This window comes from Hylobates moloch, unplaced genomic scaffold, assembly GCF_009828535.3.
Source record: "Hylobates moloch isolate HMO894 unplaced genomic scaffold, HMol_V3 SCAFFOLD_23, whole genome shotgun sequence".
Taxonomy (NCBI): Eukaryota; Metazoa; Chordata; class Mammalia; order Primates; family Hylobatidae; genus Hylobates; species Hylobates moloch.
Genome location: NW_026652298.1, coordinates 24,573,731 through 24,586,446, shown reverse-complemented (window position 1 = coordinate 24,586,446; position 12,716 = coordinate 24,573,731). Strand labels below are relative to the sequence as shown.

At 49.7% G+C, this 12,716-nt stretch overlaps 1 protein-coding gene across 1 annotated transcript; it reads left to right on the top strand.

Annotated features, from left to right (window-relative positions):
• The first annotated feature begins 3,855 nt into the window (after positions 1-3,855).
• ITPRIPL2 (ITPRIP like 2) lies at positions 3,856-11,457 on the top strand. Its single transcript, XM_032144838.2, has one exon. It carries the CDS (start codon positions 4,354-4,356, stop codon positions 5,959-5,961), a length of 1,608 nt encoding a protein of 535 aa, XP_032000729.1. The 5' UTR covers positions 3,856-4,353; the 3' UTR covers positions 5,962-11,457.
• Positions 11,458-12,716: the final 1,259 nt, after the last annotated feature.

Below are 12,716 nucleotides of genomic sequence, written 5' to 3'. Positions count from 1 at the left end.
CCTAGAAATATGCACAGGGAAGAAGGCCAAATAAAGACATAGGCAGCCGGGTCCAGTGGCTTACTCCTGCAATCCCAGAACTTTGGGAGGCCAAGGAGGGTGGATCATCTCAGGTGGCAAGTTTGAGACCGGCCTGACCAACCTGGAGAAACCCTGTCTCTACTAAAAATACAAAATTAACTGGGCGTGATGGCACATGCCTGTAATCCCAGCTACTGGGGAGGCTGAGGCAGGAGAATCGCTTGAACGCGGGAGGCAGAGGTTGCAGTGAGCCGAGATCACACCATTGCACTCTAGCCTGGGCAACAAGAGTGAAACTCCGTCTCAAAAAAAAAAAAAAGGCAGAGGTAGAGGGATGCAGCTATTAGTAATAAAAGTAATGGCAAAAACCGCAATTATTTTTGCACCAACCTAATGCAAGCCGAAGTTTGCCAAGCAACGGCCCCAAACCCAGCTATTTGGGGCTACAGCAGTGGACCTGAGTAGTTGTAGTAGAGATTTTATGACACCCAAGCCTAAAATATTTACTCTGTGGCCCTTTACAAAAAGTGTGAGCCAGGCCAGGCACGGTGGCTCATGCCTGTAATCCCAGCACTTTGGGAAGCCAAGGCAGGAGGATCACTTGAGGCCAGGAGTTTAAGACCAGCCTGGGCAACACAGTGAGACCCCATGTCTATAAAAAATTTAAAAATTAGCTAGGTGTGGTGCTGCATGCCTATAATTCCAGCTACTTGGGAGGCTGAGGCAGGAGGATCCCTTGAGCCCAGGAGCTCAAAGCTGCAGTGAGCTATGATTGTGCTACTGTGCTCCAGGCTAGGCAAGAGAGCAAGACCTGTTTCTTTAAATAAAAAAAAAAATAGTGTTTGCGACCTCTGACCTAGAGCATTGCCATTATTTGTATAGTTGGAGATAGCACACCACTATATCTGCCAGGGGAAAAATAAACCACTCTGTTGGTAGCACCCCATTTTATAGATGGCGATATAAAAGCAAAGATAGGTGAAGAGAGTTATCCAAACGAGGTGGCCAGCTGTCATCTCTGCATGCCAAAAACATCTCATCCATCTTTTTCCAGCCGCAGCACCATGACTTTCCTTGGGGGAGAGACACCACTTCCCAAAGTTCCCACAGTTTGAACAGGGCTGACTCCACCTCTTGGTTCCAGGGTTGGGTACCCAACTGTATTAGTCAGCTCAGGCTGCCTCTACAAATACCATAGATTGGGTGGCTCCAACAACAGAAATTTATTTTCTCCTAGTTCTGGAGGTTAGAAAGTCCAAAGTCAAGGTCTGGTAGGGTTTGGCTTCTGGTGAGGGCTTTTCTCCAGGCTTGCAGATGGTCTTTCTTTGGTCCAACCACATGGAGAGAGAGCCCTCTCTCTCTCTTCCTCTTATAAGGTCACCAATCCTATCAGATTAGGACCCTATCTTTCTGACCTCATTTAACCTAAATTACTGCCGAAAAGCCCTATCTCCAAATACAGTCACATTGGCCATTAAGGTTTCAACATAGATTTGGATTGGGATTGGTGGGGGCACTACCTGGGCAACGCTAATCAGTGCATTCTCTTGCTTGGTGACTTTAGCACATGACCCAAAACTATCCCAAGTCATGGCACTTACCACAACTTTGAGAAAAGCAAGCCTCTCTGGCCAGGCGTGGAGGCTCACGCCTGTAATCCCAGCACTTTGGGAGGCTGAGGTGGGCAGATCACCTGAGGTCAGGAGTTCAAGACCAGCCTGGACAACATGGTGAAACCCCATCTCTACTAAAAATACAAAAATTAGCCAGGCGTGGTGGCGCGTGCCTGTAATCCCAGCTACTCAGGAGGCTGAGTCATGAGAATCACTTGAACCCAGGAGGTGGAGGTTGCAGTGAGCTGAGATCGTGCCACTGCACTCCAGCCTGGGCGACAGAGTGAGACTCTGTCTTAAAACAAAACAAAACAAACAAAACAAAATACAGGAAAGGCTCTCTTTTCCTCTGCACTGAAGACAATGTGAGACTAGGGTAGCCAAGGGCATATGGAAAGCACCTGCGGAGAGTACAGCCCACTTAAAAAGCAGAGCTAAGAAGTGAAGGGAGAACAGGTCTGCATTGCATTGAAGCACCTAGATCCAGCTGTACCTGAAATCCCCTCATAGATCTCAGTTAACATGATACAATTTTGTGTGTGTGTGTGTGTGTGTGTGCACGCGCATGCACTTAAGCCAGTTGGAGCTGTGTTTCTGTCATTTGCAACCCTAAGAATCTTGACTGGTAGATGATGATCTCATAGCTAATAGTAGTAGCTGGGATCTGAAGGCAGATCTGCTTAGCTCTCAGAGGCCCAATTTAGGATTTATTGGGAATAACCCAGGAGCCATCTTTTGAGTCCTGGTTCCCAGGTGGCAGCTGGGTTCTAACATGTTTTAATGTATTCACCCTTGCTCTCTTTAAAGGTCAGTGCGAGCAAAGAAGGTGTAATGACTGTGAATAAAGAAAGACAATTATTTAAATAGATCAGATTATTTCAGGAAGTGCTCCCTGTTATGAAACAAAACAAGCTTCCTAGGACTGAGGTTCCAATGTAGACCCTGACAAAGGACCCCCAAAATTCCCAGATGAGGAAGGGACCGTCCCTGGGCCCCCTCCTGGGAGTTCTGCCCCTTGGTTTCTGCCCAGCTCCACAAAGGCTGTGTAACCTTGTGGGGGAGGGGGGAAGGGCGGGCAGCTGAACCTGCCTGAGCTGAACCTGTTTGTGCCCCTTTCCTCCACTGGGAAAATAATTTTATTTTAATTTAATTTGTTTTATTTTTTCAGAGACAAGAGCCTTGCTCTGTCACTCAGGCTGGAGTGCAATGATGTGATCATAGCTCACTGCAGCCTCGAATTCCTGGCCTCACTCAAGCGTTCTCGCTGCCTCGGCTTCCCAAAGTGCTGGGATTACAGGGGTGAACCAGCATGTTCCACTGAAGTCTCAGGCCAAATGTCACCCCGTCATCCTCTGGCTTCCACAGGGCAGCCACCACCCTCTCACTCCCTCGGGCACTTTTGTTTATTTTAGAGCGTTTTCTTGCTGTAGAATCCTTCCCCTCACTTTTTTTTTTTTTTTTTTGAGACGGAGTCTCACTCTGTCACCCAGGCTGGAGTACAGTGGCGCGATCTTGGCTCACTGCAGCCTCCGCCTCCCGAATTCAAGCCATTCTCCTGCCTCAGCCTCCCGAACAGCTGGGATTTCAGGCACGTGCCACCACGCCTGGCTAATTTTTGTATTTTTAGTAGAGATGGGGGGGCCGGGGGGGGGTCTCACCATGTTGGCCAGGCTAGTCTCGAACTCCTGACCTTCAATGATCCGCCCACTTCGGCCTCTCAAAGTGCTGGGATCACAGGCGTGAGACACTGCGCCCAGCCCCTTCCCTTTTTTGATTCCCATTTTTACAAGGCTGTAAGCTTCACGAAGGACAGAAACCTCGTCCATCTTGTCAACTGTGATTTCCCCAGCACTGAGGCTCCGGCCTGGCACATGGTAGGTGCTCGGTGAATACTGGTTTGAACAGAGGACAGCGGCAGACGGCAAGGGCCACTCCTGTGCCAGGGCCTGCCACGCCACCGCGGCTTGTGCGGTGGGGGTGGGGAGGATTGGACAGTCTGGCTGTGCGCCCTCTTCTCCTTTTCAACGTCCCAGTATAACTTCAAGGGAGCGCAACTTCAGAGCCTCCTTGGACGAAGCCACCGCCCCGGAATCAGGGCCTTCCCAGTTCTGCCTTCGGGGAGGGAGGATGGGGGTGGGCCGCGGGAGGCCAGTTCCAAGTGCGTCCTGAAGTCCCTCCCGCCGCCCCGCGTCGCTTTAAGGCGGAGGCCCGGGAGGGGGCCGACCCGGCTCGCCAGCTCCACGCTCGGCTCCAGACTCCGGCATTTCCTCCCCGCTAGCTGGCGCGGCCTCGCCTCCCCCTCGGAAGAGGAAACTCCCGGGGTCCGAGTAACAGGGTCAGGCGCGGAGCGGAGCGGCGGGAGAGCCGGGAGGGCCGCCCAGGGTAGGAGGCGAGCCAGGCAGGGCCAGAAGCTGGCCGACGGCGGCGCGCGGGGGCGCCGGGCGGGGAGGGCAGCTGGGCCGGACTCAGCGCGCAGCCGGGGCAGGGCGCGGCCCGGGGCCCGAGAGCGCAGGGCGGGCCGCAGCTGGAAGGAACACTTGAGCTGGGAGAGGAGGCCGAGCTGGAGGGCGGCTTCCCTCGGGCCTGCGATCGGGAAGCGGCCGCGGAGGAGGAGACGGGGACAGCGGGGCTGCCCGGGCGCTGTGCGCATGCTGGGCTGGGGTCGCCGCCGGGGCTTGCCCCCTGGGCTGCTCGGCCACCGCCGCCCCGGGCGCCCGGCATGTCGGTGCACTACACCCTCAATCTACGCGTCTTCTGGCCCCTGGTGACCGGCCTGTGCACCGCCGTGGTGTGCCTCTACCATGTCCTGCGGGGAAGCGGGGGCGCCCGGGCCGAGCCCGCCGACGGCGTGGACGGCGGCTTCCCGCTGCTCAAGGTGGCCGTCCTGCTCCTCCTCAGCTACGTCCTCCTGCGCTGTCGCCACGCTGTCCGGCAGCGCTTTCTGCCCGGGTCTCCCCGTCTGGAGGGTCACGCCGCCTTCTCCTCGAGACACTTCCGAGAGCCTGGCCTCAGCATCCTGCTGGAGAGTTACTACGAGCACGAGGTGCGCCTGTCTCCGCACGTGTTGGGCCACAGCAAGGCGCACGTGAGCCGGATCGTGGGCGAGCTGGTGCGGGCTGGCCGCGCCCGGGGGTCCCCCGGTCTCATTCCTGGCGGGGCGCTGGCCTTGGCCTTCCGCGGGGACTTCATCCAGGTGGGCAGCGCCTACGAGCAACATAAAATCCGCCGGCCCGACAGCTTCGACGTGCTGGTGCCACTGCGCCTCCCGCCGCTTGTGGCGCTGGAGCCACGGAGCCTAGGCGAGGAGCCAGCGCTGGCCCCGGCCTTCCGCGGCTGCTTCTTGTGCTCTCTCAAGGCACCACCCTCACCATCGGGGGCCTCGGGGGGCCACTGGCTTCGGGACTGCAAACCCTTTGCTGATGCCTTCTGCGTGGATGTGCGCGGGCGGCGTCACCTCTCTGCTACTCTGGTGCTGCGCTGGTTCCAGTCGCATCTGCAGCGCTCCTTGGCCACTGTGCGTTACAGCCTGGAGGGGCGCTGTCGGGTCACCTTGACCCCAGGTGGCCTGGAACAGCCCCCCACCTTACACATCTTGCCCTGCCGCACTGACTACGGCTGCTGCCGCCTTTCCATGGCTGTGCGTCTCATCCCCGCTGTCCATCTGGGAGATGGGGTCTTCCTTGTGGCGCCACCACCGCCACCCTTGCCCAGCGCGCCCCTGTTGGAGCTCCCTGAGGGCCTGCGTGCGGAGGCACTGTGGGGTGTGAACACAGCACGCCAGGAGCAGAAGCTGCTGAGTTGGCTGCAGGAACGGGCAGCTCCAGGTGCCTGCTACCTCAAGTGCCTGCAGTTGCTTAAGGCTCTGCGCGATCTGGGCGCCCGTGGGCTGGACTCAGCGGCTGCCACCCAGTGGGGACGCATCCTGTCCTCATATGTGCTCAAGACAGTGCTGCTGGCAGTGCTGCTGCGCAAGGGGGCCCCTGGGCAAGGCTGGGACGAGGAGCACCTGGGAAAGTGTTTGGAGGAGTTGGTGCAGTTCCTTAGGGACTGCCTGCTGCGACGCCATACGCTCTTCCACTGCGTTCTGGGCCCCGGTGGGGCGGCTGCAGAGGTGGGTCCCCTGCCCAAGGCACTGAGGGAAGCCGCCCCAGTTGATCTCCTGGCCGCTTTCGACGGGCACGCCCGGGAACTTGCAGCAGCGCGGTTGCTGTCCACGTGGCAAAGGCTGCCCCAGCTTCTCCGGGCCTACGGGGGTCCCCGCTACCTTGCCAGGTGCCCCCCACCCCGGAGTCTGCGCACCCAGGGCTTCCTTGAAGGTGAACCGTAAGCCCTAACAGCACCCCCACCTGACCAAATGCTCCTAAAGCCTTTCCCACTGGGTGGGGGGTGGGAATGGCGGTGAAGCCAGTTAAATGCAAGATTGCAGAAGGCATTGGAAAATTTGGTGGCTGCCACAAGCTTTAGTGGCTTAAATATCACCTCCTCGCTTCACAGTCCAGTATAATATGACATCTTCACACCCACTAGAGTGTCCTGAGCAAACCGTGGGAACAGCAGCCCCAAGAATTGGTTCAAATATTGTTCTGTGTGGACAGATTCTGTAGAAGGATGTGGCTTTTAGAGAAGTCCAGTAGAAGCAGCAAGAACTAGCTGTAGGGAAAGTTCCTTCTGTCGGTTCTTAGACACAGATCTCTCTGCCCAAATTAAGAAAAACACACACACACACTAAAGTATTTGACACAATTACTTGCTAGGTACTGGGTTCCTGATTGTCTTTAAAAAGAAAAATCTGAATCTTTATTTGCAAGTGGAATTGAAGTTCTATTTTAGGGGCTAATGTTCAGAGGAACATAATTTCCACTGTTCAAATTAATATTAATGTATTTTTAAAATGGTGCAATCACAGGTGTTTGACAAGATTGTCAAAAAGTTAAGTCACACAGATGGAAAGACAATCGAGAGTTGGTTAGAGAAACTTCCAGAGAAAATAGCACTTTATATTGATCAATTCACTCATTTTGTGGTAATTGCTAGCACCAAGCATTGCATCTGAAAGGGAAGCCAGTTATGTTTATTATTAAATGTACAACCGTGAAAAGTGGCCAGCATGCTTGCCTAACTAACATCGCCGCAGGCCACAAGCTGGGATATGTACCTGTCCGTCAACATCCATTCATTAAACTACCTACTACCAGCCAGACATGGCTGGAACCAAAGTAGCAACCAAATACATATTCAAGACAACACTGGTGAAGGCATAAAACACGTTGGCTTTGGAGAAAGATGTGTTTTAGGCTTTGCCTGTAAAGGTGTTTCTCCAAGGCTGGCTGCTGGCTGGAGACAGAAAACTTTTTTGTTTTAAGGTTTTTAGCAAACTCCTTCACAAAGAGATTTCTTTCTGAGCTTAATGAGCTAATGAAGAGGAAATGCCTGCTGCTTAGCATGTGGTTTGTGCTGGGTCTCTAACCATTGATGGTTCTTCCTTGTCCAGGCAGACTTACGTGGTCCAAGAGACCTGTTGATTCAGCACAGGTCTTGCAAAACATTTCACTTATAGTTCAGTATCTTGGGCTCTGTGCTTGAAGATCAGTTACTCCCTGGTCATGGGCAGAGGAGACAAATTAGGAAAAGAGCAAGGGAGACAGCCCTTGACGGCAGTCTGTCTCCTTTTTCTCTTTAGGTATCAGTATCACCAGGTTGGGTGTCTTTTGCAGCTGGGAGGAGCCCGTCCTGGAATTCTTCCTTGTTCTCCCAAATTTATAACAGTCCTCAATTGCAGTTTAAGTTCAGCATGGCCCATGATCTGCTTGCCTGATTGGAAATGCAGCCAGTACAAGTGTTACAAATTGGGATTTTTTTTTTTTCTAAATAAAAACATGTACTTCCTCAGACTCTTGAAGCTAAAATTTGGAAGACAGAAATGGCTATGTGAATAGAATCATTGTTGAAGTTCTGAGCTCTTTTGAGGGAACTCTATAAGCCTTCTTTCTTTAGGGGATCCACTTGCCCGCTGTGGGAAATCATAGTGAGTGATTTACAGCAATCCTTCTCAAAGCTGCACTGGCTTCTTATATTCTTTGCGACCTTGGGCTGAAAGAGAAACAGCTGCAAATGTTGTGCTGTCTCTTTGAGGTTGTCTTGGGGACAGTTCCCTGCAAAGGTCATTCCTAGCTTTTGAGGTCAATGTTACTGCATTGTGCAAAAAAGCCAGTCTGCTAACTTTATGCAAAGATAGAAACTGCACAGTATTTTTTAAAATTAGTTTTTAAAATACATGCCAAGAGTAGATCTTATATGTATATATATTTATATATATATATATTTCCATACTCAACCACAACTTCCTCTGTACTCATTGTCTACTACAGTGGGGGACATCAAGGGTTGGAAGGATTATAAAGCTTTAAGGCTGGGCGTGGTAGCTCATGCCTGTAATCCCAGCACTTTGGGAGGCTGAGGTGGGCGGATCACCTGAGGTCAGGAGTTCAAGACCAGCCTAGCCAACGTAGTGAAACTCCATCTCTACTAAAAAATACAAAAATTAGCCGGGCGTGGTGGCAGGCGCCTGTAATCCCAGCTACTCGGGAGGCTGAGGCAGGAGAATTGCTTGAACCCGGGAGGCGAAGGTTGCAGAGAGCCAAGATCGCACCACTGCACTCCAGCCTGGGCAACAGAGCGAGACTCTGTCTCAAAAAAAAAAAAAAAAAAGCTTTAAAAAGCTGAATTTTAGAAATATTTCTAGTGGTGTCAGTGAGTTCCTCTTTTAATAGTGTTTTAAAGTATAAATCTGGTAATATACTGTTCTCGTAGTTTTTTTGTTAGTTTTTTTTTTTCCAGTTAATTACCCAACGCCTCATTCATCCTCAAGGTTTTTAAATTTTATTTTTTTAAAATAAATTGTGCATTGTATTTGTGAATTTTTAAAATATTACTGTTTTATTTAAATGCCATGCTGAGCAATTGTTCTCTGTACATGGTAACCAAAACTTAGAGATTTCGATCAATTTTGATCAATGTTTAAGTAAACCAAAACCTGTACTGTGTACAACGGAAATAATATGGCATATTAGCCAGGCATGATGGTTGCCCAAGACAGTTAAATTAAGCTCAATTCTGTATTTTATTAGGGCTCCATTATGTCCTTCATCTGAAATGTACACATTTTTGGTGTATGCTTGGTACTGGAGATTCATATATGCAAATATTCTCATGCAAGAAGGCTCCACAGTAACAACAGCAAAAAGAAAAAATTAGTTGTCCAGCCAGTGCTGGAGGAAAATGTTTTTGGGGAAGATGACTCAGTCATTTTGTGGCGAGACACCCTTCGGTAACTCCCACTGACCAGTCTTGGGAGCCTTCCTGGAATGATCATGGGCTGAGCGGAGATGTTTTTTGCAAAATGAAACTGAAGCCGAAAGAAAGGAGAATTCGAGTGAACCAAGAGAAATCCAAAGACCTGGAGAAGGAGGACTTAAGATGGAAGTGAAGCAAGAGAGGGAAGGGGAAATGAAGTGAAAATGGCGTGAGGGTGTGAGAGAGGTTTGGGTTAGGAAACATGTTTTTAGTGCTATTTCCAACCAGGGGTCGCAAACTCAGCAGCCTGTAGAAACGGGGGTGGGAGGTGGGGGGGAAGCTGTGCCCACCTTTAAAGAGGGGGCCATTGCTCAGCCATGTAGAAAAAATGGGGCAACAAGCTGGAAATCAGTTTTTTTTTTTTTTTTGAAAAGTAAAACTTGATTTTTAAACAAGTAATTAAAAAAATGTCCAAAATACCATGTGGGCCAAACATTTGTTTGAGCCTGGGGGCCAGCAGTTTGCGACCACTGCTTACATAGTTAACACCCCGAGTATGTATGTGGTCATATTTTTTGTTTTGGATATGGTAGTGTTATATATACTTGGGGGTGTGATATTTGAAGTCATCTTTATCTCTCAGAGTTAAGCTTTATTGTAGAAGCAAAAAAAAAAAAAATTAACACAGCCATAGATAACACTTAACTCACAGTTCCCAGGAGGACACTTGATCTCGAAGCTGCTCTTTGAGTCAGATCCTACATCAAACCACTTAGGGCCAGTTCTTGGCATTTCCTTCCTGGTGATTTGGGGTAAACTTCTTGGCTCTGTCGCAGTTTGCAGATGAGTAATCGGGAAGGATTGCAGAATAACTTGTTTCTTTGTATTTTATTCTTACATTTAAATTAATTTTGGGGGGTTAGTATCCTAGCTTGTGCCTTTACAGTGATGATTGGTGGCTGGATTTGGGGTACAAGCTTCTTAGGCTTGTACCATTTCAACTACCAAGAATACAGGTTTCTCTTTTTGTTTTTTGAGACAGGGTCTTGCTCTGTTGCCCAGGCTGGAGTGCAGTGGTAAGATCGCAGCTCATTGCAGCCTTGACCTCCTGGGCTCAAGTGATCCTCCTGCCTTGGCCTCCCAACTAGCTGGGACCACAGGTATGTGCCACTACACCCAGCGAATTTTTAAATTATTTGTAGAGTCAGGGTCTCCCTATGTTGCCCAGGCTGGTCTTGAACTACTGGACTCAAGCCATCCTCCCACCTCGGCCTCCCAAAGTCTTGGGATTATAGGCGTGAGCCACCACACCTGGCCTAAAAGCATGGTTCTGATCAGACTTCACCCCTGAATGTTTCTATCATTTACTTTTTTTTTTTTCGAGACAGAGTTTTGCTCTTGTTGTACAGGCTGGGGTGTGGTGGGATGATCTTGGCTCACTGCAACCTCCTCTTCCCAGGTTCAAGTGATTCTTGGGGGTCAGCCTCCCGAGTAGCTGGGATTACAGGCACCTGCCACCATGCCTGGCAAATATATATATATATTTTTAGTAGAGATGGGGTTTCATCATGTTGGCCAGGCTGGTCTCGAACTCCTGACCTCAGATGATCTACCTGCCTCAGCCTCCCAAAGTGCTGGGATTACAGGTGTGAGTGAGCCACCGTGGCCAGCCTCTATCATTTTCTGACTCAGCAGCTCCACCAAAATTGACATCCTAGCAAACACTGTGAAGGAATTAACCTAAGTGCTTCTAGAGCATCTCATGTAACCTCTATGGAGTAAGTCACTTTTTCTGTAACATGTGGCTTTTGACCTTGATGAAGACTTTGACTTCTCATCCCTGTCTACATGGAGGAAGATGATTCAGTGGTGGGGAAAATGAACCTCGGTAACATTTCCAACGTCCTTCAATAGGGAAACACGTTCAGTGTTATCATCGTGGCATTCGTTAGTTTTTTTTTTTTTAATCACTTGTTTAGATACAACTTTATTTTTTATACCTGCATAGCACATGACTGGGGGGATAAAGCGCGTATAAGTTGGGAGAGGGTAAAGAATGTGTGACTATGTATACAGAAAATAGACTAAAATGTGCAGCAAAATGATATATACTATAATCTGGTTTTTGAAGTATCTACTGTTCTGGAATATTGTTAAACAACTTTTTGCTTTTAAAAAAAAGGTGCCTTGATTCAGTTGCGTGACTTAAAACATTCCTCTTATTTTATTGTGATTTTTAATGTCTTCTGACCCCAAACTGTGTTTTTGGTTGCAGTCTGGTGGCTGCAGGCATAGCATCGGTTTTGTTCCAATAACAGAGACCAAAGAGTTAATCAGATATGGTTCAGCTGCTACAATTGTATGATTCAAAGGCAATTTAATCACCCCAAATTTCCATGGCCCCCGCAGTCAAGACCTGCCATTCATTTTCTCTGGCAGGTTGGAGTAAATTTGCACTTTGAATCATGTGGGTCATTTGGGGACCTTGTTCTTTTCTATTTTGCTTTAGTAATAAAGGAACTTGTGGAAACCTCTGGACTGAGTGTCAGATCTGGGGAGGGCTTTCGTCTTCCCGGAAGGCAGCGTGTGCCTGTGCTGGCTTGTGGTTCTTTGCACAAGCCTCAACTGCTTTGAGCATCTGGGTGTATGGGAAACTTTCCCCATGCATTAAGGCTGGAGATCATTCTTGTGTAGAATTAGCTCTGTATACAGGTGGGAAAAAAATGCTAGTTCACAGTGCTACAGGTGTGCTTCCTGGAATCCTGAACCTTCAAGTCTTCTTGGCCTAGAAACTTCTGCCCCCACCTCTCCTCTCTGCCTCACTCTCCCACCCCTGCTCCCCCACACATACCCAAACACAATTCACGTCTTGGCCTGTGGCTCAAGGATTTTGTCCAGAAATCTCTTAGGCCCTCAGGCCCTTGCGAAATGGTAAACATTTACTAATACGAAAAACCACCAGGCTTAGCAGGAGATAGAATCTTGGAGACTAAGGGTCGTTCAGAGCCCCAGAGCCAGGTAGAAGCCCAGGGAAACCTGCAGCCATGATGAAACAGTAGTTGTGGTCAGGCGTGGTGGCTCACGCCTGTAATCCCAGCACTTTGGGAGGCTGAGGTGGGCAGATCACGAGGTCAAGAGATCGAGACCATCCTGACCAGCATGGTGAAACCCCATCTCTACTAAAAATACAAAAATTAGCTGGGCGTGGTGGCATGCGCCTGTAGTCCCAGCTACTTGGGAGGCTGAGGCAGAAGAATCACTTGAACCTGGGAGGCAGAGGTTGCAGGGAGCCGAGATTGCGCCACTGCACTCCAGCCTGGCAACAGAGTGAGACTCCATCTCATTAAAAAAAAAAAAAAAAAAAAAAGAAAAAAGAAAAAACCAGTAGTTGTGTAGGGCACTTGCCCAGGGGAATGTTGGTGGGGTGTGTTTCGCTTGGTTTTCAACAAATAATACTGTCCCAGGGCACTGAGGACACACTCACAGAGGCGGCCGAGACAGACATGGCTTCTCCCTTATGAGCTCACAGAGACAGGCAGACAGGCAATGAAAGAACCCATTACGGTACAGCATGGTGGGTGCTGGGTAGGAGAAAGTTTTTGAAAACCAAACAAGGGTACCTCGTGCACTTTAGGGTTTTCAGGAGAGCTTCTTGGAAGAACTGACATCTAAGTTGAGATCCAAAGATAGGTGAGAATTAGCCAAGTGAAGGGAGTTGGGCTGGAGAAGAATGTATTGAACGCAGAGATGAAAGAGCATTCCAGTTTGGCTAGAAAGTAGGGGTGGGTG